This window comes from Aythya fuligula, chromosome 2, assembly GCF_009819795.1.
Source record: "Aythya fuligula isolate bAytFul2 chromosome 2, bAytFul2.pri, whole genome shotgun sequence".
NCBI classification, from domain to species: domain Eukaryota; kingdom Metazoa; phylum Chordata; class Aves; order Anseriformes; family Anatidae; genus Aythya; species Aythya fuligula.
This window is the reverse complement of record NC_045560.1, coordinates 109,898,690-109,924,876: the sequence shown is the minus strand read 5'-3', so window position 1 is coordinate 109,924,876 and position 26,187 is coordinate 109,898,690. Positions and strand designations below refer to the sequence as shown.

Below are 26,187 nucleotides of genomic sequence, written 5' to 3'. Positions count from 1 at the left end.
GAAAGTACAAATATTTCTAACTGGAAAAATATTTCTCTATAGCTGAACTAGGCCTGGTAGCAAACCTTAATGATTTATTAGTACCTTATTTTTTTTTTCTTTGGCCCCTGTGCACTATATTTATTAAAAAAAAAAAAAAGTCAGTAAAAAAGAGAACAATTGTAAAAAGCAAATATTTTGTACAAAAATACAAAGTTTTAAAAGCTCTTAAAAGTATATTCCATATTATTGATAAGAGTTGGACTATATATATATATTTATATAAATCTATATATTCGTGTATCTGTATAATTTTCCTACATTTGGGATTTTAGCAAATGAAACACACTGTGTACACAGTTGTTTTATGTTTTTTTCTATAGATGAGTGGCCAACAGTCTTACTCAGATTGACAGAATGTCTTCTTCCAGAAGACAAAAGTTGCTTATGTATGTGGTTACTGGTTGGGAAGAAAATCTAGAACAATATTAGTCCAACAGTATTTCCTGATGCTGTGGGTAGAAAGGCCTCAAACAATTGTAGGATGCTGAAGAAGAGTTGCTGCTGAATTCCTTTATGCATTTAAACCAGTTTTCAGTGCTTGCTTTTGTTTTTTTTTTTTGTTTTGAATTTTTGTAGGCAATGTTGCTCTCTCCCCGGATTTTCTTTTTCTTGAAGTAAATTTCCATAATATGTAGGTATCTGTAAAGTCACAGCCTGTTACACTCCAACTATTTGCCCTACAGGACGAGAGAAAAAAGAAAAACAAACAGAAAAAGAAAATCATCACATAAAAGGCTTGTGAAGATTAAACACATTTCCAAAAAGAAAGCTTACTGAGATCAAGGTATGTTAAAAATTTAAGTGGATTCATATGCAGTATATGTAAATCCTGGTGGATAAATATTTGTAAACTATGAAGCTTTGCTAAAATAACAAATGTATGTAGGAAGATGAGGGCACATTATGTTGTCACTTACATACAGTCCTTCACTCTGGACACTAGAACAGGGTTATACACAGACAAAGCTTGTTCAGCACTTTGTTTTGTTTTGCTTTGCTTTAAGGGGATGTTTTTGTAGATGGGATGTATTTTTGGCAGTAGCTGACATTTCCATCTACCTTCACTGAAATTCAGCCTACACGTTTGCAACCAGAGCAGCCAGGCACTCTTGGCAAAGCAATGCTACACCAGGCTGTATGTAGGCGATAACATCTAAGCAGAGCACCACCATGAACACGGCTACCACCTTGCTCTGTGATGGCAGGGCTGGGCTCTAAGAAGCCACGTGAACCACCTGCACTCTGCCGTTTGCAGAAGTGCCTGCACACCCAGAAAGAGAACCCCTGTGGAAACCACCTGGGTGACTGCTTGGACATGTTGTCCGTTTATGAGCCCTCCACTTCAACTGCCATTATTTGCAACAGAGCAGTTGCATGGCAAATGGACCCAGCCTCCTTGCACTATAGGACATCTCTTGGCAGCATTGCTGGTGGGAATTTTAAGACCTCCTTAGCAGTCACCAAGTGCCTTGTATTGCACAAACTCTCAAAACAGAGTCTATTTGTTTTTTGAAGGCTGGTTTCTGGGCCACCCTAATGGCCAGCTTTCCCCCCTGCTTAGCTGCTGAGTTTATAAAAACAGCTCCCATTGTGGCCAGGGTCTGGAACACATGTGCCAAATCATGCCTGAAATTTTAGGCACATTTCAAGTCTGCAGGAGATGGCCAAGATATAGAACATGTCATGCCTGCGCTCAGTCTGGAGGCTGCTTTTCCAGAGTGTGATCAATCCATCATCCATTTTACACAAAGTCTTAGCACTGCCATTGCAACTAGCTTTATGGCTGGATCATGTCCCCCCTACCTGTGCAAAATTTACTTGAATTCGGCTGTCAGTAGGGTGAAATAACCAAACCAAGTGCCTGACTTACCTTTGTCCATGTCTTTTTCACAAATGAAATTGTTAACATCTTCACAGTAGAAGTCATTCCAGAGCCCAGCATAGATTAACCCGGCACAATCTTCCCCTGGCCCATGCCCATGGCTCCAGTTATCAGGTTGCCCATTTTTCCAGTTTCTTTCAACAAAAAAAGCAATAGATATTATTGCACAACGCAGCACACATGACAGTTTTTCAACCACAAGAAATTAACAAAAACATCATGAGATCTGTTCCGAACGGGAAATACACATTGAGACAAACAATACATGGCTCTTGTTGGAAATGGAAAACAGATGTATAACAGAGAAGGGAATCTATTCGGCCTCGGGCTGCCAAAACTCAAAGACCTAAAATTAGACCGATGAACTTTATTTTAGTTTCTGAATGTACATGCACATACAGTGGGAGTGTGCTCTGTGCTCCGTGTGCATCGTTCCAAACCTGCAAAGTCTGTGCACTTCATTCCTGCCAGCAGACGGTACTGCGACGAGCCGGCAGCTTGCTAGCACTGCAAACCATGGCAGCACGGTGCCTTCTTCAATGTCTACACCGAGACGGGCCTCTCAGAAGGCACAGCTAGGATTTATTTGTTTTACAGATTGGTGTTTCAACAGGAAGTGAACTTTTGAGCCTATAAAGAATGTACAAAATATGTATCCACATGTCTTTTGAGATTATTAGCCTTGATGGTGAAACTTAACTCAGCATGTAAAGAGCTTACAGCAAGTGTTTCCTCATCCTGTTTTTGTTTGACAAGTGAGAAACACTTCCAGCCTTGGGACTTAAAAACTCCATTTTCCTGAAGGAACAGGTTATTGACTGGAGCTTGTGATTGCTGGCTGATATGGTCCATGCTCAGCTAGAAAACACGCCTGCCTGACACACAGTGTCTTACCAGGCACCTGGGAGGACACATGGCTTTCCAGAAATAATGAAATACTTTGAAAATCAGTAACTGACAGCTCTGAGTTTATTACAGGGCACCTAAAACCATGGGGTGGTGGAAATCTGTTGAAAGCAGTGGCTGAAGTGGAAATTGGGCACAGTGCTGCCATAAAGAGGAAGAAAAATGAAAACAGGGAGGGAGAAAAAGGGAAAAATATTATGTCTCATTTGAAATGCATCTGACTTTTTCCATGTTTCTCATCAAAATGAACACCAATGAAATCACAGCTAATCATTTCGTAACATCTGACTGACTGAGCCTGTTTTTCTGCTGCACAGCATGCTCAGATCTGTAAACTCTTCAGTCCGCTCCTCGGTATTAAAAATTTGGGTGGTTGCAATCTGTTCCATTTAGGACAAATTAGGTGTAGCCCTAGGATTCCTGGAGAGCTGCCAATTCAGTCCTCAGCTGGCCAAAGCTTAGACACCCTAATTTCATGCATTTTCCTTATGTTTAATGCTTTCCACTTGGATTTGGGCTTTATCTGAAAGCTGGTCATTTTTTATCAGAACGAGCACTCTATTTATAGCCAGTTGTAATGCAAATAAGGAAAAATCAAACCAAGACAGAAAAAAGTCTGTGCTTTCCATCTCAACTTTGTAATAAAAGTCAGGAGCAAATGTTTTGGCAAGAAACACTGTGTGTGTAGTTATGTGATTCTTTCATTCAGTGTTCAGTTTTCCTCCTGGCAAGGAAATAAAGCTGTGTGCATGAAGAAGGCAGAGAGAAAAAAAAAACAGTTCAACAGCACCCTCAGTGAAGAATTATTTCATTGGCATCTACAAAACTCTGGATCCATTGGATAATTTCTAGATGCTGTTTTCAGAAGTGTCAGCAAGAGTGGTAGCATCTGCAGAAAATAAACACTATTGTTTTTATTTACGTACGTGTAATCTGGTAAGGATCCATCCACCCATCTCCATTCATTTTCCTTCTCTGAATCTGTAAGTCCAATCCAGAAGCTGCCTTTCCCTGCAATCTGCCTTTTTATCCATTGCTGTGGAAGGAAGATCTTAGTCCATAACATGCAAACACAACAGTCTTTGGAGCTAGTAAGATACTCTGGCTTCATGAGCATCTTTGCTGTCAGACAAGGAATGGCCAGAGGAATTTTTATAAGCTGAAGATAGGTTTTAGGAGTTTGCCTTGTGACCCCCTGCCTAGAATCCATACTGCTACCTGCAGGTGCAGTAGAGAGGGCTAGTCATCAAAATTAGATTGACATAAAGTCACAGCCAACTTCTTATGGCTATAAATTGAAAAAAAAAAAAAAAACAAACAAAAACACCAAAAAACCCAGACAGTAAGCAATTGTATCTTGACATTCCCACTGCCACATAACCACTGAATAATTATGTTGAACGGTACTAAAAGTACAGCTAGATTTATATAGTTAAAACACTTGTGTCACAGAAGTCTTAGGCTGCATATATTTAAAGGAAATTTAAAAATAAATGATTTTCAACACTGCAGACCTTACCCCCCAATTTTGGATAATACGCAAGCCAAACTGGACTGCATCTCCAAAGGTTCAAAACTCCAATTCTCACCAGCCTTTCTGTGTGCTCTGTGCCCACAACCATCAGCATGAGTTGCTCTGCTCATGCTGTCCTGTACATGGAATAGCTGCTGAGCAGGCAGAAGGTGGATAAAATGCTAACTGGAGTCAACCACCGCGTCTCCTTCACTATATGAATTCATGACACTTTCAGCTTCCCACTTGCCCTGTGGCTTCCACCTGTTAAATCTCAGACTCTCCTCGAGAAACAAAACCAAAACCTAGTTACCTGTTCTTCTTTGTTGTTTATAATAACCAAGTGTGATGCCCTCTCTTCACAGAATAACTTTGCCTCTTCGAAGATTTCTCTTTCATTTGAAATGTAGTAGCACTTTTCTGTATAGTTCTTCCAATGAGGAGAACAACCTATGATGTGAATTTTTCTGTGTTAAACCAGTTACTGAAATCAATGAGCCAGTGGTAATTTTCTGCATTTGGCCGATAATAAATGGAGGATCCCACACCCATCTACAATGTGCTGCCATATAAAATACTTAGATATCATTTGAGAATTTATTTAACAAGGTCCTGACACTGTGAAATCAAGGTTAAACTGTGTGGCCAAGGCAATTATTTATTACTCATACAACTGATTTTTCTTTAGCTGTAAATATTAACTTAAATCAGATTCAGGTCACGCCTATGAAGATCAACAAGCATAGCTTCATTTGACAGGGCTCCTTATGATGAATCTCAAAGATTAAGTCTAATGTAGCAGAGGTTATTTGAACCACTAACTCTGGTGTCCACCCTCTGCTAGATATATTCGGATCTCAGTAAAATATGCATGCAGTGTTTCGATAGCTTACCATTAGCCTCAGGCACCGATGTAGGTTCACTCTGTAGTGCCATTGGCATCCCAGGACCTGGTGGCCCTGGTGGGCCAGGTGGGCCCTTTGGACCAGGCAGCCCAGGGACTCCAGGTAGCCCAGGTAGTCCTCGAGGTCCTGGTACTCCTGGCTCTCCCACAGTTCCTTGGAGGCCTTGAAATCCTGGTGGGCCTTGTGGCCCAGGTGGACCATCTTTGCCTTGTGGTCCTGGTGGTCCTGGGTCCCCGCTTGGTCCAGGCAGACCCGTCTTGCCAGGAGAACCTCTCTGACCTTTGGAGCCCGGTGATCCTCTTGAACCTTTCCCTCCTTTTTCTCCTGGTGGCCCAATTGGCCCAGGTGGACCCTTTTCACCTGCAGGTCCTGGTGGTCCAGGCTCTCCTTTTTCTCCTTTTTGTCCTTTTAGGCCAGCAGGGCCAAGAGGACCTTGTGGGCCTCTGTCACCTTTAGGTCCCCTTGGACCAGGAGGGCCTGAAATAATGTAAGCAGTCAAAGTGGGGATACAAACAGACAACAAAACAAAAACACCATTCGGGGGCCTTGTTTGATATAATACCTCAGACCAGCAACACTGGACATGCAGCACTGTGAAAACTATGCTAACATCTACTTTGAACAGTAGTTGTAAAAATACATCTGCTTCTCAGGCATTATACGCAATTTCTCTTTCCTAAGCCTACATGAAATACAAGATTCAGAGGAAAATCATCTGATGCACCTTGTCCTGTGAACTGGACAGTGCCATGATGCCCCAGGTGACCAGCTGAGGTACCAATCCCTACAACACATGGTCTGTGCTGGTTATTCATGCAGTACTGTGTGTTGATGCTCCCATTCTCCCATTCCTCTACACTCCTTTTTCCTCATTCTTCTCTTAGACTACAGGACTACAACATCACTCCTGTAATGCCTTCTTTCTTACTCTGTCAATAATGGGTTGTCAAAAAGAGACAAAAAAGGTGGAAAGTGTGCAATAGGACAACTATGGGAAAGGCCAGTACAATTCATTAGTTGTTAGGTTATAACAGGAAACAGAACAATACATGGTAGGAAATAGTAATATTGTGGCAGTTTTTCATTTATAAACAATAATTCTGGATTCTATTCATGGATGAGTAAATACTTTGCATATATATACATATTTTCAACATCATTTAAAAAGATTCAAAATTCTTCAACTAGAGTCATTTAGACCTGGTTTAAATGAAAAAGCTTAAGGTTACTAACTTGCAATCTTGGCTCTAATTCAGGCGTAGTCTATTTGGAACAACAAATTTTTGTTTATGATTAGAATTTTAAGCCTGGCTGGTTCCCATCAGGTTGGCAATATGAGCAATCTTTTCATTTAGCTGGGAGAAACCTCCTAAACTTGATGCTATTTCTTTCTGAAGAAAATAAAGTATCCCAGGATTAAAAACTAAGCAAAGTAGGATGTTTTCTGGCAGACTAAAAACTGGCTTAAAGTAAAATAGCAACTTGTTTTTCAGTAAGGGTGGACCTTTCTGGGAATAGTCCAATATATATTTTTAAGCCATTTCCTTCTTAGCAGGGATTGGTTTTTTGAGGTTCCACACCTTCACTAGCTTATTTTAGAAACTAAATGAAAAGCAGATCCATGTAGTCAGTCAGAAAAAAATTTTGCTAAGTCAGAACCTTCTTTCATAACATCCCCATTCTAGGCATGTAAAGAAGTCATAGGAAAATTAGTAAGGAAAATTCAGGCTACATATACATTTCCAAAATTTAGTATTAGACAATGGAAAACCCCAGGACTGTGTACCAACATGCACTAACTTCCACAGAACTACTGTATTGCAAATAGGAATTCATCAAAGACTGTTATGGGCATCACTAGAGAACCTGCATACCTTGTAGGATAGTGAAGTTCTTGATGAGCTGGCCGTGTTTGGAATCTACCAGCTTCATTTCTTCCATGATTACCGACAAATTGGCAACTTCAACATCTAACCTTGACCTCATCAAATCCTGTTGCATCTTCAGAGATGCAGAGTCTAAACGAATATTGGCTAGTGTGCTGTTCATAAAAATCAGCTCATCTGAATGTTTACTTAAGGTGTCTGTACAAGTTGTCCTGACCTCATTGAGATTGCTAGTCAGTGTCCGTAGATGGTGAGCAGTGTAGCTGATGTTACTAATGATGCTAACTATGTCAGTCTCAAAGACCTGGAGCCTCTCTTCTAGCTGGTTGAATTTGGCAGCAGTTCTGTTTTCATATTCTTTATGCTGTTCCTGGAGATCCTTCAGATTTTGTTCGTTGGCTTGGGCAATTGTGGTGATGTTTTCCATTTGTCCACTAAAAGAGCTGAGCTGATTGTTCATGTCTTCAAGTGTATCATTGTTAGCTTTTGCCAATGCTGAGTTGTTGGCAGCCAAAGTCTGTAAATTTTGTATTTTTTCCTTAAGCCAGTCATTGTCCTTCCGGGCCTGAAGGACAACCTGCTGTAGATTTTGAAAGTCATTCTTTATTCTTAGAATAGCCAAACTCGTATCTTCCATTGACTTCTGAAGGACACTGATAAGATTTCTTTGCTGTATTTGTGTCAGGTTTAAGTTGTTGAGGTTCATGATGACCACATTATGAGAATGCACTTGGTTTTGCAAATTTGTTTGGATATCACTTGTGTCTTGTTGAAGATTGTTGATATAGCCAGTATATGCCTGAAGAGTCTTATTGACACTGATGATCATGAAAGAGTTACTATCTAAGGCACTTCTCATTTGGCTCTGTCTATCATCTAGAACATTTCCAGACTCTTGCAGCTTCTCCAGTGTATCTTTGTTTCTGGTAGTTTTCTCTGCAATGTCATGCAGCTGCTGACGAAGAGCCAGAATGTCAGATCTGAAGCTAGACAGTTCAGTGTTAGTATTCATGGCTTTTTGTCCAGCTTGGTCATCTGTTGTACAGGGGGAAAAAAAAAAAAAAAAGCTTTAGGATGATTTTTTTACAACACAGTATTAAGAATTACAATATATTTTAAGTACGGTAGGGCTATCCAATGTTCTGTCAATAGAACTTCTACAATACATTTTCCAGACAAGAAAAAACACTAAACAAAGTTTTGTCATTAGACAGAGTAGAAGTCAAATAGACGAAGACCTTGTGTCTTGCTGAGGAGAGCAAAATGACAATTTTATTGTCATATATGGGAAAACCTACTGTTAGAAACTATGATGAATATATACAGTCAAACAGTGCTTGCATTTTGAATGAAAACTGAATGGTAAACAGAATTCAAAATACTAAAGAGGGATCAGAAGGTTTATATTTTGAAGTCACAGATGGCTTTTGCTGAAACCTCACAAGTAAATTCGAGCACTTCATATTTTCTTCCTCCTTTTTCTGCCAGGTGAAGCATCTTCATAGTGATTTAGTACATATATTTCTTTTTTTTTTTTTTTTTTTTTTTTTTTTAATTTTGGGTTTAGTTTTAAAATAGTTCTAATACCTATTTTAAAACAGTCTGGCTAGAAACAAAAGCTTTGCCAGCAGGGTACTCCAGACATGACAGGATATGATAGATTTCCTTTTTTTTTTTTCTCTCTCAAACATACCACTATTGCTTCTAATGACATTTCTTTTGCTGTTATTGTTTCCTCATGTTCTGTCTTTCAGGAAGGCAAAACTCTAATCACTGAGGAACATCTCAGCTCTTGCTTGCAGTGCTCTACAGTATTCTTTTGGGAGCTTGTCTGAATGTGATTAAGCTTTTGAGGCTGCACAGCTCATCATCCAGGACACAGAAACCAAAGAAATAAGCAGTCAACACTCACTTTGAGGGAAGATTCCCTTTCTTGACCTCAATCACTTCCCTCTGCTACACACAGACCATATATTTTTGTCCCATCTAAGTATAGCTGTATTTATGAATTACAGCCTGAAGTTTGTCATTTCCGATGTCTCCAAGAGCGGGTAGGATGGTTTTCATAAACTATGAATATGGCTCTGTATGGAGCTTTCTTCTGTGTTTGTGAGAGTCCTGATGGCTAACAGCAAATGGTGACTTGTGAGAGAGACTTCAGTCTGAAGTGTTTATGGAGCCTTTCATGGATGGACATGTTCCCAAGCACAGTTCCTTTCCCTGCCGTTTGTCTCGCTCCAGGATCTTCTCAGCTCTGACTCTATGTTTACCTCTCAGTTGCAGCTCAAATTATATTGTGTTCCTCACACAGATCTGACAACTGCCAGGTCCACATACAGCTAATCCCTGAAGGCCTGTCTTTCATTTACCACATGCTGGTATCCCTTTAACCCTACTACAGTTCTCTTACCTTTATGCCACCCACAAAACTGCCCTGTAACTTTTTTAATTTCCTCAATAGCAAGTCCACTTATTTGGGAACTGACTGTCCTGAACATCTCACTGGCCATCCATCCAGCAGTGTGTAAAAATGTCTGGGATGAACTGAATCAAAGGTGCTCCAAGTTGAGATTAATTTAATCAGAAGAAAAAACACAAAAGGTTGCATGTGCTTTAAGGTGTAACGTTTACTTCTATGTATCAGCAAAACTACACGCCACTGAATTATCCCGTGTCTTTGAAGTAAATGCAGTGTGAATACAGCACTTCAGAATACAGGCTTTTTTTTTTTATTTTATTTTTTGAGAAAAAAAGATGTAAAAATTATAATCAAGCTGCAAGTTAGTCAATTTTAGAAGAGCTACATATCTCAATATATGGTTTATGAAGCTAAACAAAATTTATTTCCATAAGCACACACGTGTGTGCATATCAATATTTATATAAAAACTAATTTTATAAACTCTATGTACCTATAAGTTGTTAATAAACAGCTCTGCTGCTTTTCTAGACAAATAAGAAAGGTAGAAATGTAAATATATTGAGTAGAATCCTTACTCATGATCTTTTTCCATCTTCCTGAAATTTGAGAACTGTAGTAACATTTGAGAGACATGAACTCATAACAATTTTGTGTTTTGAATTCCCTGAGATGATTAAGACACACTTTATGGAAGTTATCAACTTGCCTCAGACATAAGATTTTTGAATAGATGACTATTTGTGCACCCCTTACAATGGCCATGAGTTTTGAATCTTAAGGGCTAAAACAGCATCAAGATAATTAGGTAACATACTCATTTTATGCAGAATGTCTTGTTTTGTGGAACAGCTTCTGCTAGATTTTGCATTTCTAACTCAGAGAAGACTCTCTCCTGAGGACAACTTTTAAGTGTGTATTTAAGTATAGATGATTTCAGAGTGATTTCAGTGGGAACTATAAATATTAAAGTATTCTTAAAATGATGTCCTGGGTAGAGGTGGTCTTAATTTTATTAAGTGTTTTCCCAAGTACTTGAGAAATTGGAATAGAAGTGCTGTATCTTGTCATAGCCAGAGTTTTTTTCTGACAAATTTCTGGCCACAATCTTCCAGCAGACCACCTCAAAGACAGAATACAAAGGGGCTTTGATAGCATGTAGATTACCTAATTTCTTCAGACCACTCTCCACCTCTGTGAGCTTTTCTGTATATCTTCTGTGGGATGTTTCCAGGCCACCTGTCACATTGTCCATTTTTTCTACAACTAGGGAAAAGAGAACAGTATGTTAAGGAAAGAAGTACAATTATGAAAAAGTCTAGTAAACTATAAAGCAAACCAGAAGAACACCACTAACATCAAACACAATAAAAGCCTCAAAATTGATTTGCTTGCCACTACACTTCTGCTGTTCTGTGAAATGCTGGAAGATGAACTCCTGTCTGCTGGTGGAACCCAGCAGTCCTCCAGTTCTTCACTCTGACGACAGTCACCATGCATTTGTTTGCTGAGGAGCAATCTTCCTTATGAATGAGAAAATCCCTCTTCATGAGTTTTTCTCATGAACCAAGTCTTTTTATGGTATTTCCATGTTTACAAGCACAGTGTTGTGTGGTAAACATAGACTGGTTGCTAAAGGCTTAGACATGCGAAAAGGCTTCCTTTTATTTTGTTATGAGCCATCTCTCTATGAAGAGACTTTTTTTTTTTTTTTTCTTTCCTGAGCCTTTTAATCATTAAGAATTGCCTCCTGGCTAGCAAACTCTGGTCTGAGATAGCAGTTGGAAGACATAATTATTAAGTACTGCTGGGACAAACTTTTAAACATCTTGATAATGGTACGGATCACTCAAAATGGTCTTGAAACCATTCTGACTCATTAAGATTGAAATGGTGGCCAGTCAGCAAGTGCAGATTTATGGCTTCCGCCGATGAGCTCTTTATTTTGTAATGTCTGAGTCATTTTCTTGTCACTGAGACAATCTGATGATCTGATGGAATTGATATAGAAATGGGAAAAGAAAAACAAATAAAGAGCAAATACAACAAATAAAAATGGAGTGGCTTCTAGTGATGAAAAGTATGTAGTGAAGTGTTTGTAAGGCTAGGAGCTCCCTTCAGCTTCCACACCAAACCTATGCTAACATGCTTTTGCATTCAAACCACAACCAGAGAAGAAACTTCTCATCCCCTGATTATTTGGCGCTTTGGTTACACTGGGAGCAGAACGAATCTGTACCAACCCTGGGAGAGGCTGCATGCAGTATTGTGCCAGCCCTCCCTTCAGACAGAAGGAAGGTGTCTCCCACATTTTTATTTAGCAAAACCAATTCTGTAGGCCTGTGTGGGGTGGGGGATTCCACTAACTCTTTCTGTTTGTGAGGTAATCTGCAGCCATGAAATAGGATCATTTCAATAGGCTCCTTCTTCATTAACTTTTGCCCTTGTTTTTCTGACTATGGGTACCACAGATACACAGCAGGCTTCTAATGCTTCCCCAAACCAACAGGACAAACAGCAGACCAAGATTATCTCTGGTGTAACTCTACTGAGGTAATTGGAGTTGAGATTGAGAAAAAGTCTCAAGATTTTCAGTGACCAAACATCCTACAGTGAATTACCTTCCTTCTCCTTTCTATACTGCTAACAACACCCGGTAAAAGAGCAGCTCTATGTGTGCACTAACATACAGTCAAGGTGAAGATTTCAGTCTTTGAGGTGATGGCAGCTGTCCTGCTAACCATCAGGCTACAATAATGGTTTGCTTTTTCAGGGGGATGATTGCTCAATACCATCTGCTTTAGAAAGAATTTTTCCTCCCAGTATAGCACTAAAGTTTCACCTGTTCTTCTGCCTGTTAAAGGTACTTTTCAAATTACTCTGTGCCATTTTTCCTAAATGAAGCCAGAGCTGGTCCTCTCTTTGTTCTACCTGACTGTCTTACAGGCTGGAGCTCAGATCAGCAGAGGTCCTTCAGTTGCTTCTCCTGCTCCACTGATGCACATATGCACCTGTGCATCACATAGATGTATGATGAGTGCGTGGACCATACTTAGTGTTTCTTTCTGGCCAGCTCTAGGCAACTCCTTGTTCAGTCTGTGATGTTCTGCTTTGTTTATGGATAGTCACTGTGAAGGACATGGCTCACTCTGGGCACTTACAAAGAACCCAGTGAAAGCATCTGGATTTAAAAAGCAGTGCCACTCCAAATGTTTTTGCTGAATCTTTGCCTTGACTACCGATGTCAGACTGCCTATGTTAATTAAATTCAGTGTAATACTCACCTGTTTGCTCCAGTTATGCAGTACACTTGGAGATGGCAAATGAATATATGTAACAGCAATGACAGGAAAATATAGTTACTTCCTTTTGCAGTTCAAGTGAGTGACAGCCTGTATTTCAGATCTAAAGTTTGTAAACCAGAGGCTTTATGCCGTCCTATAACAACAAGAATGTTGTCATGGCTGAATGAAATCTAACACTGGAAACTTACATTAAAGTATTCCCCTGAAGAGTCCAAAGTAAATGAGAGTAGTAGAAATCCTATCAATATGTAGTAGCCTGCACTGGCAGGTGGTGAGAGTGGATGGAATTGCAGATACAACAGCATATGGTATTTGCATTGCCAAAAAAAAAAAAAAAAGAAAAAAAGCCCACACTAAAAAGACTGAAGGTGTTCTGTAGCATGAATGTTCTTTGTGTAAAACAGCCCCAAATTTTGTTGAAGCAGCAATTCAGACGCCTTACTGGTATTGTTGACAACTGGCTGTAGCATGTGTGGAAGACCATGCCTGGACTTTGTCTAAGACCACAAAGGATCACTGTTAAAGGGTTTTTCAGTCCCCAGCACCTTGCAGAAGGTAGGGGCTTTTAATTCTGCTGTGTATCTGGCGACCAGGCAGCAGGAGGGGCTGACATGATGCTTAGCAGGAAGATGTTAGTTTAGAGAGGCTGCAAAGAGAAGGCTGCTCACAAGGTGGTGATTTTTGTCTACATGACATGAGGCTGCTGATTTCTTACCCAGATTAACTGATATTGAGTACAGAATTAGCTTTTATCAGGCAAACCGTTTCATTTATTTTAATTGTTTCCCCTCAGAGGGCAAGTCTGTATGTATTTCCTTTGCACAGGGGCAGGATCTTAGCTTCCACTGTCAAGCAAATTGTGGTCCTGGGGGTCTTGACCTGTCTCCTGCCCACACTCTCTCCCCAAGCATAAGCTGTGGCTTATTTACCTTCTTGCAGCCCTTCCTGCTACTGCCCTGTGGAGAGAATGAGTACAGGCCCATGGTCAAAGCTGCTTTTGGTGTTCTTGCATTCAAAAGCAGTAGCATGGACGGGCATCCTATTATTGGGAATGCCTTTCCTGCCTGGCATTACCTCCAACCACCAAGCTGACCAGCGACTGAAAGCTACCAGACATTCAAACTGAGAGCATGGTAGCTTCCCTTAATGGAGTGAGTCACAGAAAAACCATTCACCTTAACCTGACACTGCCTGATGCCAGAAAAATTATAGCTTTGTATTTTCACATTTAATTTAAGAAAGTATGTTAAAAAATTACAGATTCCTTTATTAATGTTTTAAAACAATAATTTAATATTTCTTCCAAACCAAACGAATAGTAAACTCATTTTTTTTTTTTTATTCCTTCAAGACCTGGGTATTTAATTCATGTTTTGGTTTCAGGTTTCTCCAACCTACTATGTAATTTTTACCACCAATTTGGAGGTTTGTTCTATGTTGACTTTGCCTCCCATTGAGTTATTTTTTGTCTGCCATATTTAATCCACTGATTAGTAGTTTTAACATTTTAAATCACAAAGGATATCTAAATACTATGTAGGAAATGAAAGTTTTAAAAGTAGTTTGGGGCTTTATAAACATAAGTGTGGGAGGCAAATTTAATGGAAACTTAGCTAAGAGACTGCAAGAATCCCTGATGCCAGCAGAATTCCTTCTCTCAGTGTAATACTGCAATAAAAGAGACAAGCCAAACTCTGATGCAGAGGGGAGAGTTCAAGAGCTTTACAAAATTTTATTTTGAGTTTTGTTCTTCCTTTAAGGCCTAATTCCTTTCCAACTAAGAAAAATATTGCAGCAATTCCTTTGAATACATACCATCAGCTGGGGCTTTGTCTAACTCATGTTTTCCCTGCAAATTAGCGCTTTAGGCACTGTGGCCACAAAGCTCTTAAACTGCAAGGTACAAAGGGTGAAATTAATACCTGACATACGTCTGCTTGCTGCTTCGGAGGTTCTGAAGGGATTCTTTGGACCAAAAAGGACTTTTTTTTCAATGCATGCCTTTCTCTTGGAATTCAGGTGGAGCAGTTACCAAGATGTCTTAGGGTCAGTGTAGATGTGCATTATCCATGTTCCAGTACTCTTTTTCCCATTTCTATGGGCAAGGAAATTATTTTGTCCTTACCCTGAATAAATGAGGCTGTAACAGAAAGACTAGTCCCTGGTCAGGCACAAATAACTAGTCAGAGCAAGAAGCAAGTCCAGAACTGAGTGTAGCAAGGAAGGGGCCTCAAGATGAGAGCAAGGCTTGTAGAAAAGACTGTGCTGCAGGCCCATGGAGAAAGAAGCTGGAAAGCTGTCGACTGAAATGAGGAAGACAAACTCCCAAAGAGATTTTTTTTTGGACAGTTTCTTTATTGCTATTGCTTCCTACATATATAGGAGCAAATGCTTGCCAAAGCAAGATGCAGAGCAATGGTCCCTGCAACCTGATGTGCTGTTTCTGATGCCAAGTGAGGTCTGATTCTCCTAGTAAGCCCCAGAACTGACAACCATGTAATAAAACGCTCTTGAGGAAAATTCCACTAAATCCCAGGCGTTTAGTGTCTGGGTTATAGCCTGGAAAGATCACATCCTTACTCACTGGAAGCAGAGCTCTGCAGATTTATACCTGCAAAAGGCCTAAGTTTGTCCTCCCCTAGTCAGTATACCAATCTTATCCTCACAGATCAAGAACAATTTCTCGAATCCTGAAGAATCTTTATCCTCAGAATCTTACTTTCAGAAACCACTTACACATTCTTCAGGAGAATACCTGAGCAACTATACTGCTTTTCTTTACAATTTATTTTAATTTACCACATTCTGTCTGCTTTATAGTAAAAAAAGAATATATATATCCTGTTAGAATATTTGTCCTTCACATTCTCTCATCTCCCTTGTTAAATTTTGCACCTAAAGCAAGCAGTTTTCATTTTTTTCCCACTCAAAACTCCAGTGAATCCTCTCAAATAAGTATTTATCCCTTTCTATTTCTACAATTTCCTTTTCTTTTGCTGGCAAAGGACCAGAGATGATGTCAGTTATGCTACGAGCACAGCTGTTGGCGGCACAGGACACACTGCATGCTAATCACATGAATATTTGACCCAGCTTCTTGGAGGGGTTTTGAAACTATAACTGAGAGTTGTATTGAAGCAGCTAGATTAGAGCTAGCCTAGTTTTCTCCACAACATGCTTCAGTGTCCTACTATAATGCTCAAAATCATGTTATTCACTTTCTTTTTCTTTCAAGGACTTCACATCTAATTTATTTAACTTATTATAGCTGTGACTACACAAGAAGCAAACATTTACATTGATTCATTCATAAGAATGTCTACGTTGCTACAATTCACTAGTCCCCTTTAGGTATGGGAATTTTAAGCTGTGCTTTCCAATGTGCCCTACTGTGGACTTGTAAATATGAACTTTCCTTCATTACTGGGTTGCCAAACTGTTGGAATCTTTGAAATTACTGTCAAAAGCTTCTAAGCATCTTTGTTCATCAAAATAATTGTAGGCAACTCAATAAATTGGCATCTCTCGCTTCAATCCTTCTTCCAGATTTTTCAAAGTAATATTGATCCTACACTTTATTGCTGTGATAAATATTATAATTATCTTAATAAGACTATTCCTGGCTCTCCCACTAAGAAGGGCATTTGTTCTGGAAAGGTGCTGATACATGTAAAACGGTGAAATTAAGTCAGTGAAATTAAGGCATAGCAAATACTGCAGAGCTTTGAGTCTTCCAGCTACTCCTTCAAGGTAGAAGGACGACCAATTTGTTCTAAGCTTTTTCCTCTTTTCAAATTTCTAATCTAATTTGAAAACATCACAATTGTTTGAAAATGAAAATATAAGGCTGAGGTTTGTTGCCATGTGTGTACAACAAACCACATTGCCAAAGGTGAATGTTCAAGGTGAGAGTGTGATAAATTGCTTATCAGGTACATGGAAATGCTCTTGGATGTTTGACTGAAAGAGAAGTGTTGCACTCAATTCATACATACCTTTATATCCCAGAATGGCTACTGTAATTGTTAACAGGGCACATAAAATATATAATAAGATGATGGAAAACTTCAGTGCCCAGTTATTTTTACACTTGGTACATTGAGTCCCCTCCTGAATACCTGCAAAAGAAGATTTAAAGAATTTTAAAACAAGGGAAAAGAACACTTTGCTGGTTTTATCTTCCCTTTTCCTTTCCTCTGTGTTCTAACAAACAAAATACTTATACAAGCAGATGATAAGTGGGTGTCTCTCTGCCTATCCTTCCAGGATAACCTCCACAGTGGTTAAAGCATCAGCTCTGTGATACAGTCACTTTGGGTTTTAGGCTGTGGAAAAGAAGTAGGTTCTTTGCTGGAAAAACTGGAGCTTTCCTGGGACACCAGACTATTTTTCAACTCTGCTAACAAGACTGTGATGAGCTTTGGAAGTCAGATGTTTATCAGCATATCCTCTGTCAGACATCACACCACGGCAGCTTTTTCTCAGCATTCAGTCAACCGACAGAAGCAACATGAGACAGTAGATGCTCTGGCAGAAGGAAAACACAGAAATAAAATAGCATTTTGGAAGTATGATAGGGGTACAGGCCCTGCCTTGCAACCATTACCACTAATGCCTGCTGTGTGAACACTTTCTTTCCATAATGGGAGAGATTTATTTTATTTTTTATTTTTACTTTTATTTTTAATTTTATATTTTTATTTTCACTTTTATTTTATCTTTGGAGAGTGCTATTTCCAAAGAGAACAAGGGCTGTTACACTGGTAAAGCTAGTGGCAGATCCATATCAGCAGAAGAATGCTGGTGAATTTTCCCTTGTAGACATGATTAAGAAAAAGGGCCTCAAACCAATGACAGAAAACAAACCCTCACTATTCTAAATTCGAGCTTTTTTTGCAGAATGTTTTGATATTTTTAAGTATATCATGGAGCTATTACTTCTCTTTTCTTAATGTATTCCTCAGGAACAGGTTGAGAGTTTTGGAGGCATTAAGTTACCAAGAAATTTGGGAGAAACATGAATGTGTAAAAACATGCAAAATGCACTGAAATGAAAGGGTTGGATTTATTCCTCCTTATGACATGCATTAATAGGCCAGGATAAATGCAGCTCTCTGTGTCTGTCAAAATATGCATCTCTTTGATATTTTACTCTATTTGTGAACTATTAGGGGAGTCCCACAGGAAAGCTTTAAGTTCTAATAAATTCTGTGTACCAGATTACTTAACTAATCAAGACTTGCTCTGTAGCTTTTTATGAGTAACTTACATTTCCCCTGAGGCCTGGCCCACAGCTGATTTTACTTTTCCCAGCTGATGCCCCTCTGCAGAGCTGTTTTTATTTTGTGTTTCTTAAGAAAAAAGCACAGGCCTCTTCCCCTGGGGTCACTGAGGACTGGTGACCAACACAGCATGTTAAGTCAACTGTACTTCTCTCAAAGAATAATGTCTACTGACTTCCTTGGGCCTACGGTATGTGAAGGAGGAATGAACAAACTGGAGCAACTCAGGAGGAGGGTTTGCACACAGTTTATTTGACTAGGCATTTTTCTCAATTCCCTTTGCACATATACAAACCATGGACAAGGCAGAAATGCCTCTCTCACAGGTCAGCCTGCTTTCCACATTACGTTATCTCATGTTTCCTAAACCTTTCATCTGTGACGATGCGTTCTTCTGCCATGTGATGAATGCGATGTCATAGATTTGGGATACTTGAGGTTTCAGCATAAGGCCAGTTGGGAACAAGTGGTTCTGTCAGGAATGGTAGGGAAAAGTAAGACAAAGCCACAGAAGAGAAACTGGAGGAGAAAAGCTTCACTCCTCCCTGTGAGGCTGAGAAGGAGAGGAGCTGGTGCCCACATGGGCAGTTGGAGAGCCCATTTATCGGTGCTTGGACTTGGAAGACTGGTAACTCCTGAAAAAGAAAAGTGAGGAGTCCATAATTTGATAGTCAAGTTTGCTTATGGGTTCTGGTGTGTGAGCTGGTTTTCTTTGTCCGGTTGATAGTCTGAAGGAGTTTGCAAGTGGGGAAGCTCTGCTTGCTGAAAAAGCTGAAGAAGGAAAGAACAATTTTCTAAAGTTTTGCAGTAAACAAAGTAAAGGAGCACCATTTTGCTGTTAGATGGTACTGATGGGCTCATTGAGGGCTGCGTACTGTGTGCTGAATGCAAGGTTCCTCCTCTGAAGGGTTTAAAATTCATATTCCCAAACTTTAAGTCTTTAAGTGGAGACTCCTGGTGCACCCAGTGCTGTTTGCTTACCTCTATTCTTTTAATAAATCCTAATTTTTTATTTAATCCTATTTTGAAGACTGAGCCATTTCTAACACTTTGAACATCCCCATGTCAAAAAACACTGGAAGCCTGCAGCACAAAGCACATCAGACTCACCTTCTAAGCTGTACAGATAACAGAAAGCTTGATCCTCATTATTTCCATGTTAATGGAAGCAGGATCAAATCCATAACCGGGAAGACTGATAGACTGCAGAGGTACAAAGCCCAGAGAGAGGCAGAAATCAAAACAAAACCTTTGACAGCGACTACACGTAGAAAAGTTTCACTTGATGGCAGTCTCATATTAAGATTACTCATTTTATGACTTGACCTGCTTTCTGTCACTGTACTCCAACTTCCTGGGTAGTGTAAGGAGCTGAAGCAGTGCTGATGTCATTGGATATATCGCAGTCCCACACCTAGTATCGTGCATGCTCCAGTGCACCATAAAGATCTCGTTTCACTTGTCTCAGTCCTCTCTATCGCTGGTTCAATAAAAGAGCACTTTGGCTTTTTGGAACTTTTACTTTCAGTGTATTTCAAACAGACGGCAGAACAGCACCCCAACAAAAGCCAGATCTTTCCATCCCTTAGCAATCTGGCGCTGTTGGTATTAATAACATAAACACCGTGTACTAAAGCGATAGCACAGGCTAGAGCAATTCCATTAACTAACCGGGGCTGGAACAGCGTATAGCAGTGCCTGCTGGTGCTTTCTGCCTGTCAGCTTAAAACTGTGTTTGACTGTCAGCAAACCCCCCAACCCTCATCTAATGTGCCCCAGGTCCAGGGCTGCAGTGAAAAGCCAGGGAGCTCTGACAGGCTCTGTTGTTTTCCCTTCACTAGAGATGGACACAGTAAAGGCATCTAGAGCCATCACAGGTATTCTTTATTGCAAATGCATAGTCCTCTGCTGCTAATCCCAGTTGCTTCTGTAGCTTACTAAACATTTAAAAATTACTGAAGATAGAGGTACCTCGAAGAAAAGTTTTGGAAGACTCTTTCTGATGTCTTTTTGTGCAGTTAAACAAAAGAGACTATGAGTAAAGGTAAAAGCCAGGAGTGCAACCTTCTCAGTATAGGGATGAATTATAACGTAATCAGGGCTCTATAGCCTCCCCAAGCAAGGAACCTGGCTTCAACTTGCCCTATTGTTCTTCCCTGTTCCCTGTTTTAGGACCAATCCCAAATAAGATTGTTCTGGTTCAGGAGAAACATTTAGTCCACACTCTCAGGACACTCATTTATTTATTGAAGGGCTGCTCTGAAAAGACATGATAGCCAAAACATTATGCAAGAACAGATAGAAGGTGGTTTGAAATGTTCACTGTGATTACACAACAGCCAGCAGGTTGGCATAAAAGCCTACAGGTTTATCACAACAGCTCAGAGCCAAGTCTTGAAGCAAGCCACTCTTGGGCTTTAATTTGACAAAACTTCCACCGGAATCAATTGCACTTTTACCCACTTGACTGCTTGTTTTCATGGCTCACACATAATGTTGTGTTCTTCCAGGAGATGTGTAACAGCTCATACAGAAAGCCATATAGTAAATGTACAGGGAGATTATGCATGCCCATTCCATTGGTAGAACATACATAAAACCTCCAAAACTGGGTTCTCAGCTCCAGTCGCTCTTCTTGGTTCCTTGTCATTGCTTCTAGCCCAGCATACTCCTCTCTGTGTCCTGTACACATGGTTTTAATGCTGGTCTGCTCCCAGACATTTGTCACTAACTTCAAAACCCAGGGAGCCAAGGTCACTTCCGCACGATGTGCATTTCTCACTGCTGATTTGATCAACGTTTAATAAATATCAGATGGGACATGATGTGCCTTGTTTCGCTGGACACATGCTTTTTTCCATTCCCTTCCCTGACTTATTTTAATAAGATCTCTGGTTTTTCTATCTCACTGTTGGGAAGACATCTGGCCAAACAGACAGCGACCCAGTACAAAGAGATCCTGCTGGCTCACATGCTTTGGGGACCCCCTTCTCTGCAAACCAAGATGGTCACAAAAAAATATGCAAGTGAGACATCCCCCTGTTACCAGGCTTTGTAGTATTTGTTTTTATAGCATTGCATTCCAGTGACTGAAGACTTTGTTCTCACGCAGGGGGTATACATCTGCAGATGCCTTTTGGGCTCCAGATAAGCAGAGATTTTGCTGGGGGAGGAGCTTTTTGTTTGTTTGCTTTTATTTTTTTTCATTGTTGTTCTGTGTTTTTTAATGGCAGACCAAATATCTTTGCTCTTTGACATGCAGCAGCTACCTTATAAAATACCTAACTCCTCAACTATATTGCGCTTCAGGAGCACATCTCTGAACACTTGAGGATGATTATGCACACACATTTTCTTGCTGAATAATTCTTTTAGAAGTCTTTTCCTCTGTGTTCTTTTCTTGGCTCTTGCTGCAGGATCTTAGGTGGCCCCATAATATTTCTGCTAGCAGATTAGTTTTGACAAAGATGCAAGGTTCCCTTTGCAATCCTGACAAAAAATGTGCTGATAAGATGATTGAAGAAATACAGCACAGGAAACGAAAATAAGTACATTAGTTAGGAGGGGTTTTCCCCAGTGTGATTCATTGTGAAGAGATAACATCCATTGCAGTTCGGAAGGAAGACTTCAAGCCTGGTTTGCAGCCTTCAGATGATAAATTTCTCCAGCATAATGTTCTCAAAACTGATGAGCAGTAGATCTAACAGCTATATTTAAAGGGGCCTGAATAAACTATTGAGTACATGCAACATGTAGGTAGGAACCAAATACTGAGAGGCACTTAACAAGCTCTCAGTGGGTGCTGAACTCACTAGTAAAAGTAGATGATCCCAGGAAGAATCTATCTCTAGGTTTAGATAACTAAAACCCTTTAAAAACTCTAAGTGTTTAAATTCACATACCTAAGTGCAAAAGCAGTTTTTGTTGTTGTTGTTTATACAAATAAACATGAGTAGGCATTAGGAAAGGAAACCTGTCTTACAGGACTGAGAGGATTTTAAAATTCTGTCATGTGAATGAACACATACATACACACATATATATTACATAAGTATATATACTTACACATTCTTATGTTCACATATATACATATTTGTGTATGTATATGTTTTTTAGAAATAAGCTTTTGTACAGACACAAACTCAGCATACTACTTTAGCACACTCAAATGAAAAGCAGATACATCTTTGCCAACAATAAACCTCATGTAGCTTTGATATTACTGGATCCAGCCAGCCACAAAACTCAAACTGAAGTTTTTGTCTTCTTTTCTGTGTGGTTTTACAGGTTATTAACCTACTCTTCGTGGAAACAATTCCTGTGATCCTCCATGAATGGTTTAGCTGCAGTCAGCAAAACAGATGATTTGATGGCTCCATATGACTAACTTACCTCAGAAAGCAATCATTCTTTATAATGGTTATAAACGGCAAAAGCTCAGACTGGTTCATACTTTTTTTTTTTTTTTTTTTTCTTTCCTTCTCCCCCATTCCCCTCCCCCCCTCCCTTTTTTTTACCTGAGTAAAAATCTCCTTCCCTTAGTTTGGAGTATGTCCTTGCACTATAAAGGCTGTAACTTGAGCTAAAAGCAAATAAACACTCTTTTTTCCCCCTTACTGATGATCCAACCCCATATGTAAGGCCATGCAACACCAGGTTATGGGATGGGGAGAGTTTAGCATGAGGCTGCTGCCCTGGTAAGCACAGCATGGACTGAGGATTCTCCGAGCAGCTGCCCCTTGACCGCATGGTGCCACTGCCCCTCTCTGTGACCTAAATGCTTCCTGACAACCCCATCCTAGGGCTACGTGTGGGTGAATGAGCAAACTTTGTGGTTATTGCAGGACAGGTCTGCAGGAGTCCTTAAGTTACAAACCCATCTCTGGGGCTTTGCTGAAGAGAGCTATCAGCCAGCAAAACCAAGACTCTCAGTTTATTAGACCTAATAGAAGAGTAGTGAGTTTACCAAATTGTCCCAGCTGCTACCCTCTGCTTCACTCCTTGCTCAGTCTCTTGCCACAATTTCCTTTCTGCTAGACCCTGAGGGGCCCATGGGTGCCAGCCTTCCTCCCACATCTACAGTCTTCATGATCACAGTGGTCCTGCTAGCCCAGGGGGTGCGATGCTGGCTTATGGCTAGGTGAATGGGAACGACCTGCTTGACTCCATGCTCAGATTTTTACTGTGCTATTGGTAAAAATACTAAGCACAAACATGCTGTCATTTGTTCTGGAATTCAGTAGTTTCGCTTCTGTTTTTCTAATCAAATAGGGATAAAAGAAAGCTTTGTTTATTTTGGAAAGGTTTGTGGTTATTTACTAGGAAGCACTTAAAGCAGCTAAACTTGAAACCTAAGCAGTGGGTATGTACTCACTTCACTTGTGCCAGCTTTCCTGTGCCAGGTGGAAAATCATGAAATATGGCAGCAAGGCCGTGGCTGAAACAGCCACTTGATATTTCAAGTAAACACTGCAAGACACAGTGCCTCTTTCTTCTTAAATTAATAAATCAACAGACCAAACCCAAACCACTCTGTCCTTACAGGTTTCTACAGGGTCTCGCACAACCTGATTGCATGAATAACCTCTGGAGGGAAAAAAGCACACCTCCAAAGCCTGCTCTGTGAATGGGGGTTCATTTCTTGAAAGAACTGTGCAATTCCTCCTGGGGACAGTCATGTTGGTTCCTCTGATTTTATCATGAGCTTCACACTGGGGTATTTTCTTTTTCACCTGAATATCCCTTTCTTGCAGCTATATAGTGATGAGAGGCTTTCAGATTGCATTTTAGAACAGCATGTTCTCAGACTCTTAAAAGAAAAGAAAAGAAAAGAAAAGAAAAGAAAAGAAAAGAAAAGAAAAGAAAAGAAAAGAAAAGAAAAGAAAAGAAAAGAAAAGAAAAGAAAAGAAAAGAAAAGAAAAGAAGTCTTTCCATAAGGCTGAAGGCCAGAAGACAATAAAAGAATCCACCATTGACAGGGCTTTTTCATAATCTTGCCCTCAAAGAGCCATCGTCACCACTGTGGGCACAATGCTTGGGCTGGGGCCAGCAGAGCTCACCATCCATGTCCCTTGTCCCCTGAAACTGGAGGCAGACATGAGATGGCAGTTTGCCCAAAAAGCCTGGGGTATTTCAGTGGAGAGGGGTTTTCTTCTCTTGGAGGACTTGGAAAGCCCCCAGCTGTGATGATGTGCAGGTTGCAGCCTGAAATTCTGCAGGCAGGAGAGACAAAGTCTCCTCCATGAGACCAAGTCTGTCAGAGGTAGCAGCCACTTCCCGTAAATCCATAATCCCACATCTGACATAATAAAGAGTCTCAGAGGGCCAACACTGTTATCTCTGGAAAGCTTTCAGCCTAAGAAATACTTTATTCTATGTAATGTACACAAAGCCTTTCATTACAGGAGGGGAGAACCCTCATTTTCAGCCTGACCATCATCTCCCACTTATTTATATAACCCAGCCAGCATTTCTCTCTGGCTTTGTTCCTCTTCACAGCAGACCAGAGATTCACAATGAATTGTCAAAAATCCTAATTATACACTTCAACAACCATCACCATTTAATTATATACCATTACTAAACAATGTCCTACTGTGATTAAACACCAAATATCTTAATTGAAAGGATACAAAAAGCCCAACCACAACACAGAGTGAACAAAGACTGCTGAATATCTGAACTGTATGTTATGCAAATATTATGAGCAGAACTAAAGAACTAGTGTAGTAGAGTTTAAGAACAATCACAGATTTGCAGTAGTTTAAGGTCCAGCCATAGCAATGTGGTAAAGATATCACACTACCAAAGAGTCCAACATCCCATAGACTATTAGATTTAAAGACACATCTAGAGCTTAACTCAAACCAGAACAAAAAACAGTAAGTGATTTTATTTTTAAATAACTGTCTGGAACAAGAGAGATGTGTCTGCCCTCGGTTAATGAAAATCAAGCAGGAGATCACTCAGTGCATGCCTCTGGATCTAACCCCAAAAATCTAATTAAGCTTTTCAGAAAATTATAGAAAAAATATCACAGTTAAAAGAAGATAAAAATCATGTGTGAATTAAAGACCTGTTCAATGACAGGAAGACAGCCACAATACATCACAGCAAAAAGCCCTTCTCAAGGTGTAGCCCAAACAAGAGAGTTTTAGATTGACTCGCAAAAAGATATACAGCCAGAGCTATAGGGAGATCAAAGCCAGATCTTTGGCTTGTTCAATAGTCTCCTAAGACAATCTGAGGATATTCCATCCAATGAGTTAATTAAAACTAGATTGAACAAAGCCTTAGCAAAATCACAGAAGGGATGTGTCCTTCAGAGTTACAGCATTTAGCCAGATGGCAAAGTAATGCCATTTCTGTCTACATCTGGGCCCTCTGTTCTTAACTAAGCAAGCTTCCTTATGAAACTTAGCTCTTAATTAACGTGGTATAATTTGATGATTAATGTACATAGTTTTTAGCCTTAATTCAAATTACATTAGACTGAAAGAAGGAAACAAGGTAACTGACTCTAAGTATCTATTTTCCCTAATATTCTATATTTTTATAACACAACATTTAGGTGTAGGAACTGTAGTAATGATGTTACATTAACTGGTAGGTAGAAAAAAATAACAACTCTGTGATTTCTGGATGTTAAGATACATTTCTTTAAGAGGGCAACACGATCTCAGTTGGGGCTGCAAATGTGGCTTGTCAGTTTGTGGTGAAGTCAGCCAGGGCACAGGTGCAAAACACATTCTCTTTGCAGGAAGCTCCCACTGTTGGTTTTACTAACTTCTTCTGCAAATTTTATCATCATTTTGAGGACAATGCTGAGGAGTGATAGGTCAGATCACTGTTTTACAGTCCAAAGAAGAGCTTGCCTTCTCCAAATGAACACTCCAGTCATAGGTGACGAGGCAACAGCTCTGTATTCACTGATGCTGCCACACACACTATTCCAGCTATCTACAGAAATTAAACTTTTTTATGTGCCTGCACAAGTCAAATGGGAATACTTGGAGCCCATCTGTTCTGTGAAAGTTTCTACGAGCGT

The 26,187-nt window shown here is 39.9% G+C and overlaps 1 protein-coding gene across 2 annotated transcripts in view; it reads right to left on the bottom strand.

Moving 5' to 3' along the window:
* Window positions 1–589: 589 nt before the first annotated feature.
* COLEC12 (collectin subfamily member 12) overlaps window positions 590–26,187 on the bottom strand; it is a 93,503-nt gene continuing 67,905 nt past the window's right edge. For both annotated transcript variants that reach the window (XM_032180701.1, XM_032180702.1), the window contains exons 3-10: window positions 16,854–16,976; window positions 10,721–10,819; window positions 7,123–8,169; window positions 5,237–5,725; window positions 4,657–4,793; window positions 3,757–3,866; window positions 1,913–2,058; window positions 590–719 (exon numbers count right to left, since the gene is read on the bottom strand). In XM_032180701.1, coding sequence (XP_032036592.1) covers window positions 700–719; window positions 1,913–2,058; window positions 3,757–3,866; window positions 4,657–4,793; window positions 5,237–5,725; window positions 7,123–8,169; window positions 10,721–10,819; window positions 16,854–16,976 — 2,171 coding nt within the window. In that variant the 3' untranslated portion in view covers window positions 590–699. The remainder of the gene's footprint in view (window positions 720–1,912; window positions 2,059–3,756; window positions 3,867–4,656; window positions 4,794–5,236; window positions 5,726–7,122; window positions 8,170–10,720; window positions 10,820–16,853; window positions 16,977–26,187) is intronic.